This window comes from Simochromis diagramma, unplaced genomic scaffold, assembly GCF_900408965.1.
Source record: "Simochromis diagramma unplaced genomic scaffold, fSimDia1.1 OVJJ01000669.1, whole genome shotgun sequence".
NCBI classification, from domain to species: Eukaryota; Metazoa; Chordata; class Actinopteri; order Cichliformes; family Cichlidae; genus Simochromis; species Simochromis diagramma.
The window spans coordinates 1,432,724-1,447,087 of NW_024387458.1; the positions used below are offsets into that span (position 1 = coordinate 1,432,724).

The 14,364-nt window shown below is 45.0% G+C and overlaps 1 protein-coding gene across 4 annotated transcripts in view; it reads right to left on the minus strand.

Annotated features, from left to right (window-relative positions):
* Nucleotides 1–3,287: 3,287 nt before the first annotated feature.
* The window catches only part of grid1b (glutamate receptor, ionotropic, delta 1b), a 558,563-nt gene continuing 547,486 nt past the window's right edge, over nucleotides 3,288–14,364 (minus strand). For 3 of the 4 annotated variants that reach the window (XM_040014036.1, XM_040014039.1, XM_040014040.1), the window contains 2 exons: nucleotides 11,182–11,320; nucleotides 3,288–5,276 (listed from right to left, as the gene is read on the minus strand). In XM_040014036.1, the coding sequence (XP_039869970.1) occupies nucleotides 4,810–5,276; nucleotides 11,182–11,320 (606 nt within the window). In that variant the 3' untranslated portion in view covers nucleotides 3,288–4,809. The remainder of the gene's footprint in view (nucleotides 5,277–11,181; nucleotides 11,321–14,364) is intronic. The other variant, XM_040014037.1, reaches the window with a different exon arrangement.

Consider the following 14,364-nt stretch of genomic DNA (forward strand, 5'->3'; position numbering starts at 1 on the left):
CTCCTGAAAACACTCGCCAAATGGTCACACATTTTTACCCAGCAACTGGTGGTTACCATGGAGACCCTGACCAATCTATAGGCCTGTGTGACTGCGGCCTAACACTAACAAGGTATGGGTACAACGAGCAGACACAGATACCTGTTAATCAGTGGCAGTGATCAGGGCCATGCCAATAAATCACTGGAACTGCACTCGGCAAACAGACATTATAATATACGAGTCTACGAGGACTGATTCTATTGGATATTAGAGGAAGTGCTGCTTTTGGCACAGTTTACCCTCGGAGGTTGCTGCTTCTTGACAATATCACAGTAACAGTTTGCATTAAGTAGAAGAGACGTGTTGTCAGTGACACATATCAGAAACAGATTTGTAAACCATATTTCTTTATTAAAGTTTAAGAAACTCCAAGCAGCATATTCATAAATAAAATAAGGGTCTCCCTTAGATGTACTGTGACAGTCTGTATGCTCTGACAGTTCATGTTTTCATCCTCTGTCGGGGTGTTGGAGTTCGAACATAAACAGGACACACGTAGGCCCTTATCGCCCCGCCCTCCCGGTCACTTCCTCATTGCTGACCAATCGTAACCTCGCTCTGTCCGTCCGTCACGTGGTGGAGCACAGTGCAAAAAGCAAGTTGGTTCACGACAGAGAAGCAACTACTGACACAGTAAGAAAACATCCATATAGAGTGTGTTCAGATGGGAGCTGCGTCAGAGTCGAGGACCGTCACGTTTCTGCGTGTCCGTTTACGCACAGGATGAAACACATGGCAGGTTTTACTTGGTGTCACCGGAGAATTGGTTTTCACACAGACACAGAACATTAGCGTTTCAGCAGAGCTCTAACAGAATCATGGTGAAACTGAATAATGAACATTTCTGCTTGGCAACAACGTAAATCTTCACAGTCACACGTTAAACTTTTTCTTCCCAGTTCAATGACTCAGATTTAATACAGCTATGAAAAACAAACCTTGGTCCTATGATCTGAGTGATTCGGCACAGTGCTTTTACAGTTACATTTCTCAAGTGATCAAGAATTAGGAGCATGAATGAACAGCAACAGAACCAAGTATTTTATCTACACTCTAAGGTGTTACGTGAGAGCGGTACTGCGTGTATGCGTAGTCGGGGACAAACTGTGAATGTTACCTTTAACCTGTCATTGATAAGAGCCATAACATGCTTTTGCATGGTGCGAAACAAAGAAGTACATCGGCTTGTCATTGGTGTTGGAAGAATTTATTCCTAAATCTCTGTGTTTTGTGGTTGAGCCTTTAACAGACCACTGGATTCAATCAGCCACAACATTAAAGCCACCTGTTCAACAGCTTTGGCTTTTGGGCAGTGGACCCATACTGCGGTTTCCGGTGGTATCGAGGATGTAGATCAGATTTGTTCTGGACCGTTTTTCAAAATTTTGATCTGGGTCAACACCTCGGTGTGAACACTGAAAAATACTGGACAAATAGGCTTTGTTGGGGATGTTTCCAAGAGTTTACGAGGTCACATTTTTTCCTCGGGTTGTAATTGTTGGATGTGTTGTGCTTTAGTAGCAAACCTATTTGAATTAATAAAGAATGTTTTTATTATTCTGGTGTCAAATTGTTTGCTTGAAAAGCAAAAAGCTCTGAAGGATTTTTTTCATTTGCAGAAACTTCAGAGTTGAGCTTAATATGATGGAGACTGCTGCCGTTGGGGGGCACCCTTAAGGAGACATTAGGGAGTGTGCTTGCTCTGCACACAGTGATAAAAGCATCATCTACTTCACTCCAGGCTTCGAGGGCCGGTGTCCTGCAGGGTTTAGATGTGTCCTTGATCCAACACAGATGATTTAAATGGCTAAATGACCTCCTCAACATGTCTTGAAGTTCTCCAGAGGCCTGATAATGAACTAATCATCTGAGTCAGGTGTGTTGACCCAGGATGAAATCTAAAACCTGCAGGACACCGGCCCTCGAGGCCTGGAGTTCCCCACCCCTGGTCATCTTTTCTAAGGGACTGCCCAAAAACAACTCGCTGTTAGAAGGCTTCAGCTCCAGTATTTCTGCTGTCTGACTGTCTGTCTGTAAGAATAGAGTGGACATACATGATATGGACACTTAAAAATCTTTCAGTCTGGGTTTCCCCAGTGTGGAAGAAGTGCTGTGCGACAGAACCGGACAGTAAAACCTCCACAGAACGCTCGTGTCTGTAGTTTAATGAACGAGTTAATCTGCCGCCTGTCCAACAACCACAAACCTACCAACAACACAAGGTTCGATGTCCGATCTACAGTTTTGGAACTAAAGCTCTTCATTCTGACAAGTTAAGGTTCCTCAGTTTCCTCTGCCCACGTACACGTTCTATAAATGGAAAGATGAGCGGGTCTGCGTTTTGCTGCTAATGTCCTGAAAATTGTGTGTGATCAACATGGATCCGAACAGCCAGCGTCAGGCTAATGTAAATGAAGTCGACAGTCATTAGGCCCATAGATGCACGTTAACCGCGCTTGTAAAAGCAAAAAGGTGGGGGTGATATGGTCGGTTTTATATATTTCTGTTGTTAAATACTTTTACCATAAATGTTCCTCTCACAGTATCCTATAGAGAAAAAACTATCCAGTGTTTAGCAAATATATTTAACTTCCCTCTGTTTTACAAGCAGTTGAGGTATGGCACCTGCAGAACGGCCATCATCATGAGCCTCTGTCTGCACTTTGGGTAATGACGCCCTCTGTCATCCCTGCAGGTGATAATGGATCTCATTAGGAATGACTTGTGGAAATACGATGCCTCTCTGAGTCACTCTCTCACTCCTCGTTACAATAACTGCACTGCTTTGCAAGAAGAAACTTGCGTACGAGAGCGTGACGTAAAATTCTCGAGTATAAAAATTAAAGACATATATATTTAGTACCTTTATATTTTTTCTTAAGGTTAAGGCTGCGTTCACACCGACCGCTGTTGGAACTCGGCCGAGCTTCGATATTTGGCCCCAAACGAAGCATTACCACTGCCTGAAAACAAAAGCGTCGGCCCTCCTTTAGGAACTCTGTGGGAGCGGTTAGTAAGAGTAAGGATGGAAAGGCGAATACGTTTGATTTGTCACAACTTTTCTTGTGTTTCAGGTCTGTAATTTCAGACTTTCAGACTTCGACTGTTGTCGAAGTTTGTTTGAATAAATTAGTAACCATCAATCGTTCTGGCACCAATTTGAATCTGACACTTCCTTCAAATATAAACAGAAGCTCAAAAATATCAAATAAAATGAATACCAGGCTGGCTGATACTCTGGACCGTTTCTGGTTTTTTGTATATATTTGGCTAACAAGAGGGTCTGTCTCAGAGTTGGGAAGCATGCCAGTACTTGTTTTAAATTGGTGCCAACTTTTCATTAGTCTAAAAGCATCTGGACAGAGTTTCATAGAAAAAGACTGTAACTGATTTTCACTGGTTTGCTGGCGGTGCGATGAAGAAGACGAACTCTAAAACTATTCATCATTTAGAAGGTGCAAGCATCTCTCTGAAACCCAGAACAAGTGTTTTTGTGTTCCTGATTTCCTCATCTCGAAGTCGGGTTGGTTTCTGTTTGATGTCTAAAGGTCTGTGGTTCATCCAACCCTAAACATGTTCGTTTCTTTCCACAGCTTAAAATACAGAAGCAATTCTCTTAATTTTGAAGCTTTAACGTGACCCAGAACAGGTTTTTGAAGTAAGTGGTTAAACGGGACTACAGAAACTGTTGGGAGATTTCATCACGTCGAACGCGCGACTGCATTTACAGTTCAAAAATATGATATTTGACTTTAAGACTAAGACCTGCACCGCGTGGGTAGGGAGCCGCGGTTCTACACCCTGTCGTGTTCCACAAAGAGGCCAGGCTTGCATGACTGCATCATCGTTTGACCTAAAGACAGCGGTCGGTGCGCTCGCAGCCGTACGTACTCTTCTTCGCTCATTTGCTCGTCACAAACAGACTCTCACCTGGACAGTACTGACGCCAAATAAAAACTCGCTATAAAAACAAACCATTGAGCTGTGTGTAAAATATGAACCCAATAAAAACCCGCTTGTTCCCCTCAGTGTTTGAATGAACATCATTTACAGTCAACGTAAGAAAAGAATGTAGACTTTTGCTTGGAAAAAACTATGTATATTATATATTTAATACAAATGGGGAAAAAACAAAGAGTGATTTTTTTTTTGTCCGATGCTGAAGATATATATAGGGTTGGTACAGAGGTGCATAACAGTAGGTGTCCACCACTAAAAATGTCCCTACAGCGGTGCATCATGGGTAGTCGTTTACATCAATGAGTTGTGGAGAGACATCGTTTAATTTCGGCACTTAGAAAACAATCACAATGAATTTCGCGTCATTGTTTAATTGAACAAAATTTACAAAGCCATTCAAACAGTCATAACTTTTTCATCAATGTTTATATTTTTTTTTTTATCTCATTTTGTTTGTTTTTATAACTCAACTTCAAAAATTGAGAATATTCAAAATACACTTTAACCTCACTTCGTTCTCTTGGTATTTACAGATATGTACACGAGAAAAATTACACCCTCCAGCCCGCCGCCCGCTTTTTGTTGTTTTTTGTTAGATTTTTCGTGTGTGTGTTTCTGAACAGATAGTGAGATACAAAATCTTTTTACTTTGTACATATATGTTTTTTTCCTCTATAATAATTTTCCTCTAGAGTTCCCCAACCCGCCTCGCATCCGAACCTGGACCCAGGTCCAGAGAGCAGCCTCCCTCCCACCCACCGCCCCCTTTTACCCCTCCGATCTTATATCGATGTACTGTGGGTGGCCTCAATGGCTTCGGGTATGGGTCCTGCGGAGACTGCCTGGTAGGACATTGGCATGGGTGTCTTGCCAGGGCTCTGCCGGAAGAGCCCCCCGTTGGGTGCCCTGTGTTTGCACTGCATGGTGCCGCTGAGGCTGGTGCTGCTGAGCGGGTGGTGCGGGGGCAACGTGCTGCTGCCAGGGCCCTGGGATGGGGGTAGCGTCCTGCCTAGGGTCCCCCCATGGTGAGGATGGGGAAGAGGAGGAGGTGGTCCCCCCTCCCCGGGGAGGAAGGTGGTCACAGCGAGGCCCGAGGGCGGGTAGTCCCGCCTGGACTCCGGGCCCGGGACCAGAGAGGCCTGGCTGGGCTGCATGCTGCCGATGTCCAGCGCAGAGATCTCGATAGAGGGGCCGGGGATCTGCTTGTGGGCCAAGTCCTCGTCCAAAAGACTGTTCATACGACGATGCACCTGTTCCAGATTCACCTCCTTGTCCTATAAGTTGAGGAGTGGGGCGGTGGGGTGGGGATGGAGGAGGACAGTGGAGAGACAGGGGGAGGGAGAGAGGGAGGGAGGGACACAGAGGCTGAGATTGGCGATGGGCCGATTTCTCAGACTGATTCAGGTCAGCGTGTGCTCCATGCATTCTCAATCTGATATGGGTTTTTTTTTAACTGACGAGCTTCTATCAGCGATCCAGCTGATAGACCGGCCCGGTTTCATTTTGTAGTCTGGTTTGAAGAGCCCAGTGGAAACTGAGGCCACAGAAACCAATCTGAATGTGCAACTTGAAATCAAACTTGGCCAGTGAGCAGTAAAGGCTTGATGTATGGAGGAAACCGACCCTGGAGCCAAGCTGACTGTCGTGTGCTGCAGAGCTGTTGGAGGCTTGACTATGTCGAGATTGTCATGAATCACATCTGAGATCAATTTTAGATTCATAAACTGAAGCTATGTTTGTGCTTTCTCTGCCCTCGCCGCCCTCGGAGCTGCTACGCTCGTCACAGGAGGATCAGAGAATTGGTTTCCTAGCAGAATAATTTAATCGCCACACTGGCTGACGATGCATCTCCTGCTGACTGCAGACATGCATACTTGTTAGGTATTAATAGACACCCGAGTGTTTCCCTGTTGAACCGCGGGTCTGCTTTAGTACACTGGTCAGGGGAAGGTAAAGGACGAGGGGCGTGCGGGAGGAAGGAGGCGTGATTCGCATAGTGAAAGCGAGGCTTTGAATCTGAGGCCAGATTCTCGACACGTCCGCGTGCGACTGCTGCAGCGCGGCCGGATGATGTTTTAGGAGAGGGTCTTAAAGCGGCCAATCGCTTTACAGCAAACCAGTTAACGTTCCTGAACGCAGCCTGGCTCCAGCATCGGGCTCGCTTCAGTCCAGAAACACAGTGAGATTAGTCCCAGGAACTCACAGTGACACCGGCGACACTCAACACAATGCACACGACACATTACAGATTAATACCACATACATATTCAGTCATGGTGCAGTGTTAGCAGCATATAATACAGAAGGCATGCAACTACCCCACCCCCGCAGGTTTGATCATTTCGAGTTTGTTTTACTGTCACACTGTTGGGATTACTACTGGCATGGACTGAAAATCGCTGTTCATGATTTTATTCCACTGATAAACAGATCATGTGACTGTTCAAAACGTTCTGGGCAGCTTTGTTAAATTATGACAGATTTTATGAGCTCAGACAAAAGACATTTGAGAAGCTTCTTTACAGCTACGACACGTTCGGAGCACAATCCGACCGTATTCTGGATCCAGGCACTGGATGCATGACACAAAGTGAATTTTCAGTCAGGTGAAAGGATGCAGTCTCAGACTGCTAATGTTAAAAATGTTAAACTAGCAAACCAGCAGCTGGCTTTAACTGCAAACAGTGAGAGGGGATGCTGTGTGAGGGCCGGTTCTCTGCAGAACACTCGAGTTCACGCGGTGTTTGGTGGTGGTGTCGATCTGACTGAGAAGCTGAAGGACGCCGCCTGCTCGTACGTTGGTGACCTGCCGATTACACGCACTCCTTATCACACCCTGCTTGGTCTTTTCTTCTTGCTCGTAGATTAAATGAACCGAAGCTTCATTTTCTCAGATGCTCCTGTTGGCCAATCGACACTCTGTGTCACCAAATCTACCCAGGACCAGACCTCAGTGCTCTTTTAGTTAGCAGGATGAAGACTTAAAATGAAATAAACAAGGGAGAAGTTTGTCTCGGAGTCATTTAAAGTAAAGTGTGAGCCGTGCAGATGAACATTTCTTCATGTAGAGTGGTGCAGAGAGCCCTTCTGGTGGAAACACACTAGCGAAGCCTCCGACTCTCAGAGCGCCTCGATGCGCTGCGGTGGAGCAGCGCCGAGGCTAATCGTGTACCTTTGTTCCAACCTTTAAGCAACACATGAACATGCAGTGTGTTTGCTTTGAATGATCCCACTCCAGCCTCTGAGAGCTCCTCTCAAAGCCAATTAAAACATCTCAGCTCAGGTTATTGTTTCAGCCGACCAGCGCCTCATTAAAATATGTTTTCAAACTGGCAGCTAGCCTAAATAAATAAATGCCAGGGATTAAACCTCAGCCGGTCGTTAAAGGCAGGCTGGTGATGTAAGTGCAGAGGAAGAACAGCCGTCTGAAAGTCTCCATTAATTTGGAAAACAAACAGCTCTTTTAATGAGTGCTCCCACTGGGGGGCCTTTTAAATCACTCTGCTTCCTGCTACTTTGCAAATACTGTGACTGTCGAGTGGGTTGTGCTCAAGTGCGATAAGAACAGTTACTGATTGTTTCTGGTTCATTTTAGATTCAAGTGGCCCTGCGAAGATGAGCGAAGGCTGTTCTGCACGGCGATCGCCTCTAACACCGACATCTTCCATCTGATTACGTCTTATTAACCAAAGGTCACCATCGACTGTGTCTCTACATCCAACCCAGCTGAGGAGAACTTTGCTAGATGTTGAGATTTGGTGGAAAGATGAAAGGTCAAAGTTGTCTTTTCTGGTTGTATAAGGAAGTCATTTCAACTCAAAATTTAGTTGAACAGTGAAAGCACATCTCTTCCTCCTGAACACCTCTGCACCTCTGACCAGCAGCTTCTTATATGTTTTCACTGTCCAGAGGCTTCTTATTATGAATAAGATCAGCAAAGGAGAATCATTTCCATTTAGACGCCGTGTACACTTTTATATAGTAGGTAATACTCGACTGTGTAAGTTGGTCAGAACTGCCAATCAAGCGCAATAAAAAAGATAAAAGACAAGAACGTGTGTTTGCATTTCTGTTTTTAAATTAGCAGCAACGCGTGAAACTGTATCCTAGTGTTTTCATTGTTGCCATCTCAGCGTTCTTCAAGAGCACTCGACTGCCCAGCTGCATGCTCATTGGCCAGTTTTGGGCCTGGTGAGGGTTATACCCTGGGTAATCTTCTTTCTTAAACGTAGAATGGCCAAAATCTACAAAACTTTATTCATCCTTTGTGACTTGAAAGTAGCCACTGAGGTCCAGGCAGAGGGCCGTGATCTTCACTCTGATAGGACCAGATGTCTTCTTGCAGGACTTTGTGCAAGAGTCTTTCTTTTCGTCTTAAGAATTGTTTTTCCAATATCTTTCCAAAATCCTGGAAAAGTGTTGTCACCTTTCAGTTTTCAACCAAATCTCGATTGTATAGTGACGCGTTTTAAAAGCCGCAGCTGACTGACGGATCTGTGCGCTTGCTGGAGCCCAAACAAGCCTTTGGATTTTTGATTATTCGTGAGGGGCTCTTTTTGTGCCATGGTCCTGCTTAGATGGAACCGCCACTGTTGCTCGATGCAAAGTTGTTCAGAGTGATTTGATTTATTGGTGACGAGTTATTTCTATTCCAGAATTAATGGGGTGCTGCAATTTGTAGATCACGAGGGCTGAGGGTGACAATCATGTTAATAATGCTGTCACTTCATCTCAGTCCAGCTAAATGTCTGTGGAAGATTTTGGAGTAAACGCTGGACCAGCGTCTCTCGCACCATCAACAAACACTAGATGAGTTCATCTCTCCAGCAGACTTCTAGAAACTTCTAGAAAAGTCAATGAGCACAAAGTAGCCCGACATCTTACCAACACGTGTTTCCCATCAGTTCTACGACAGTTCTGTGTAGGTACCAAAAACAGTCCATGTTTCAGCAGGTTTGAGGAATTTTATGTGGCAAAGAGACGAAGACCAAAATAATCCTTCGTGTAGGACTTGAGACCCGGAGGTTTCCTGCCAGCTCTCCAGGTGTGGTTTAAAGGTATCGTTGGTTTGCTCTTTACCACCAACTGCAGTTAGTCCTCCTGCTGACCAGCCAGCATCACCAAGCGCGTTTAAATAGAGGAGAATCCTGTTTTACTGCAATACTGATTTTCAAAAACAGTCAGTTTTTTAATGAAAGAGTTAAATTTGCTCGGTCATCACTTAAATAACAAACACAGAAATGCTGAACAAAAGCCACAGACGTCTGGAAACATGACACACGGCATGCAGTCCTCAGGAAGCAGATAATAATATTCATCACGCGTGCAATAAAATCCAGAACAACATTTCTGTGTCTTCATTTAATCGTTGAATCCACAACGTGGTCAAAGCCTCCAGATAAGCACACTCGGTAAAGCCGCAGTCAGCAATCATCTACAGTCTTAATCATCTCGCTGTCTTATTTTAGGCTTAGAAACGAGCAATAACCGATAGGTCAACACTTTATTACCAGCTACTGACACCATAAGATGAAAGGTCAAGTGAGGCAAATCGTTTTTTTCAATTTAGATTCAGCTTGGCAAAGCAAAACCATATTTTCTGCGTTCGTCATTGTGGTTTTCAGTCGATCGATGGACATCGTAATCAATAAAGTGCTGTTGACCCAGACGCTTAGGTCAGAAGGTCTTGATACAAGTATTTAGATGAGTGCATGACTTTCTTAAGCTGTTATTGACCTTTATTTTCAAAACGTCCGAGAGCTCTCAAAGCATCGATCAGAACCTGTGCAGAGGAAAAACGATCCAGGCGCAGGTGCAACATTTTTTCAAGGAGATCGCCGGGTTCACGGCGAGTGACATCACATGTGAACGCCACACTGTTCAGATTGAACACTTCAGGCTCCAGCTGCCACTTCAGTTGACTGGATAATTTTTACAATGAAATCTGAAATGGAGTCTGGCTTTGTGAAGCTAATTTGCTGTTAGCTAAGTGGCTCTCCAAAAGTCTTAAAGTCAGACTTTTTCTAATGCAGTCTGGCTCCATCAGGGAAATTTGCCAGCTGCCACTTTCACACAGCAGCTGATTCAGACAGAGAAACAGAAGGTACGATCAAAAAGACTTTGCCTGTGAAAAACAAAAAAGATTTTCTTACATGTGGGAGTTTTCGTGTGAGTTTACGTCAAGGATAAAAGCTGGTTCTCCATCTACAACCCAAAGACTCTTCCCCTTAAAACCCAGAGTTTTAAGGGGAAGAGTTCAGTATCCAGGGCTGAAAGTGGCTCAACCAGAAGCATCTTATACTCTCCAGGGTCAGACGCAAAATTCTGCTATGACTTCCTGAGCTGTTTCCTGAAGCTTCTCAGTCACCTCAACACGATTCACACTCACTGCTTGTCCTGTGAGAGATTTGGCTCCTTGCAATGTTAAAATTAAATTCAAGGCAAAGGTTTGCAAATGCACGTGCAGGCCTTCCACGGAGCTGCTTGCTGGTTGTAGGCACGATCACCAATATTCTTATGGCCACCAACTCAAAACTATCCTTATCAGGCTTTCTGATATTGAGCTGCTCCATTTCTCGTAGATGTCTTGATGAATTTTTAAAGGTTTATGCAAACATTGCTCAATAAAAGCTGCGTGAAAGGCACTGAGTTTGTCGTGAACCTTGGTGATTCTGTTCTCCCGAAACAGGTCAAACTGAGGTGTGAGGTCAGCCCTTATGAGATGTGTTCAAACAGTTAAAGATGACCAAATGAGAGAAAGCAAGGAGAAACAGAAAAGGCACCGTGAGAACCGGGAAGGTTTCTAATGATGACGGGATGCAGCGTTAGTAGCGAGTTCTCAGAAGGTTACAACTTTATCATCTGCATAGAGCAAAATCCTAATTCTTTATTTTATTATTATTCTACACTCCTCTAATTAGCAAACTCTGCTTAATAAGCATTATACCAGGGGAAGAATGAGTTCTAACCTTTAAGATGATCACAGACATAATTGAATTTGTGCTGGAAACTGACAAAAATGACTTCCTGTATGCCTGCAGATTTAGTTTCAGAAAATCAGAAAGACTTTAACCCCCGAAAGGAAAGAACAAAAACAAAGAGGAGCTTGGCGACGGCACAGATGTGTTTGATTTCTTTTGTCGTATTTTAGAAGGTTGTATATAGGAGGTCTATTCTGACCTGTATCAATAGCTTCTGCTTCATCCCAGCCTCTCTCTCTGTCTGTCCAAATGTCCCTCCTCCCCTCCGATGAAGCAGTTGTAATGTCATTATATGTCAATGGACCAGAAACCCTTGCCAGCCTGTAATCCTTAGTAACCTGCACGAGATCATAGACAGTCAAGTGTAAATCAAAAAATGAAAAGGATAGATGGAGAGAAGGAGAGGAGATAGATAACAGGGGTGTCCACATTGACATATAATTTGCAATAAGACGTGACACAGTGATAGAACCAGGGGTTATGGACGGGGATGTCGGAGACAGATCTTATTGCTAAAGGGTGACACACCCGGCGTGCACACTGCCTGCTCACACTTTAGTTTATGGATCCACATCGAGGCCTTCCTGCCCGTTTGTCCCCTGTCACATGACTGAAGCCTGTCTGGGGGTGTTCGCACAGTGAGGTGAGGTCGGCCCTGCGTAGCGCTGGGAGGTGTATGTTGTTGATGTCTGGAGGTAGGACATGGAAAGGCAGGTCTGAGGTCAGTTTCGTGTTCGAGCGGTGTCTTTGGTAGCGCCCGTGTCCCCGTTTCAAACAATATACAGACCACACAATAACCACTGTAACACACAGCACACACGTCAGTATCAGTGTAGCCCCAACATCCATTCTCCTCCTGTATTTCTGTCCCACCATCATGTTTAACATTGAATACTTGGTGGTTCTCAACCAATAACAAACGTCATGTATGACTGGAAGGAGGAGTCAAAGGCTGAATGGAGCTAACTCGGGTTTAGCATCGCAGCTTCTGTCATCGTACGTTTTGTGGAGTCAGAAGCGACCACATCGTAGTGTGGAGCGCCAAGTTATCAGCTGATCATTAATCTCTTTGTCCCGCCTTCCTCCCCTCACTCCTAACCTGTCGCAGCAGATGGCCCCGCCCCTCCCTGAGCCTGGTTCTGCCGGAGGTTTCTTCCTGTTAAGAGGGAGTTTTTCCTTCCCACAGTCACCAAAGTGCTTGCTCATAGGGGGGCATATGATTGTTGGGTTTTTCTCTGTATTATTGGAGGGTCTTTACTTTACAGTTGTCTTGAGGCAACTGTTGTTGTGATTATAAATAAAGATGTGAGTAACTCTGGTCACTCAAAGCTTATTCAAATGATGCATGTGACATAATTTCAGTTTCACAGAGGACTCACTGTGGAACTGCCACAAGCTGCAGTTCCTCTCTTGTCCACTTGGGGCTGTCCCCATCAGTGAGTCTTACCGCATAGACTCCAGTGTTGACTGGCAGGTGGATGGTGACGCAGGCGGCTGCAGCTGCTAGCTGTCTGCTATTCTCCACCTCAGCCAACTGAAGTCCCTGAACTGGACCCGTGGACCGTGTTTGTGCTGCTGGAACATTTAATGACATTATCTGACCAACTATATGGCTGTTGGGACGTTGTTGTACTAACAGACCTTTCTAGAAGTCTGAGCTCCAGTTTTGGTGCACGGGGAGACTCTAGGATATTTATTAGCAGATGTCTGGGTGGTTGAGACTTTACAGGAAGCTTTGTGCTGCAGGTCAGTGCTTTCTGATGGGCTGCTTGTTGAGTTGTGATGGGGCGTCCAAATTCATCTGTAGTTGCACGCTGCCCTGTGTTGGTATTGTGTTATGTGAGGCCAGCTGATCTCTGTTCAAAGCTTTTATCCTCTCACACTGACACAGAAGCAGACGGCTGCCTCCCTCTGTTCTCTGCAGGCTGATGTCTGTAGCATCACTCTGCACAGAAATCATCAAGTTGTTTCCGGTGTCAAAATGTCCCATTTAAACTTTCACTCATGTCCATATTTCATGCTGAGTGATGTCACAGCTCTGGTGTGAGGAGATTGGCTGCCACTAACGATTATGCATGAAACCTGATTATTAATGACTTAGTTTGCGATTGGATATTTATTTTAATACTGACGGAAAGTACTGATCTTTGTTACTGAGTTTCCTGCACGCTTGCTTCTGTGGCTGCAGACAGAGTGAAAGGTTACGTTTTGTGGCCCTTTCAGGGAAAAAAGCTCTAAGAAGCCACTTTGCACAGCAGACAGTTGGAGCCCAGCGAGGTGAGCAAAGTGGAACATTTAGCAGCTAAAGAGCCGCACGTTCACGACTCCGATGGGACGAAACTCGATGAGCTGATGCTGAATTTGTTTTGGAGTCAGATTTTGTTATTGAAGCTTTATGGCCTGTTGCAGATGTGCAGCAGCAGCAGCCACTGAAACTGTCAGATTCTCATCTGCAGAGCCAAAGTTCCCACATTCACACTTTGAAATGGCAGCAGCGTAAAATTACACGGAGCACTTGTACGTCAGAGCCTATTGTTTGGCACAGGGACAGCGTCACTCTGAGAGGTTAACACAGATTTGTGTTTTTTAATGACGTCGTGTTAAATCGGAACAATACGATCCTGCTGTGACGGGAGAAGTTCCGGATAATTATCCACTAAAGACGTTTCAATTACGGGATGTTTCCAGCTTTCGAGGAGGCGGCCGTTCATTAATATCGATCGGGGTGCGTTCATCTTTCACGAACCGCAGGTGTAACTATTAGCTCGGCTGTAAGAGCAGCGTGTGTTTCATTCATAAAAGAGCGAGGTGGTCGCTGAGTTCTCAGTGATTCTTATTCAGCAGGCACTTGGTGAGGCTCCAGTTTCCAACAGCAACAGTGCACGGTTGTTGAAACGCAGGTCGAGCTGCGTTTAATGTGACAAACAACTTTTTCTTTCCACGCTAAAAACTCCGTAAGTGTCCTTCTCTGCCTCAGCAAGCTCCCACCCTCTCCTGCTAATTATAATCTCTTTTAACAACCCCTGGGTGCAGAAAATTACCAAAGCCTTACCACACAAAATGAGTTTATAGCAATAATTCAATACCGAGCCCTTGAATGCTACAGAGCCGCCGCTGCGGGAATTAATCATTAAAGTCTGCGGGTGCTTCCACGCTGGGATTTGATCCCTGGCTGGCTGAGCTAATTCGGCACCGTTTGCTCGTAAGGCCTCGTCGTTTTATGAGCATATTAGTAAAGGTAATGGTGAGGTGGAGTGTGCCCTGGTAGTTGGGGACAGGGTGGGTGGGGAGCGATGCACGGGTAAAATAAAAACATGAAGGGGGTGTAGTAATAATAAGAAGGAGAAGAGACCAAATTTGATTTCAGTCAGCGGCACAGAGC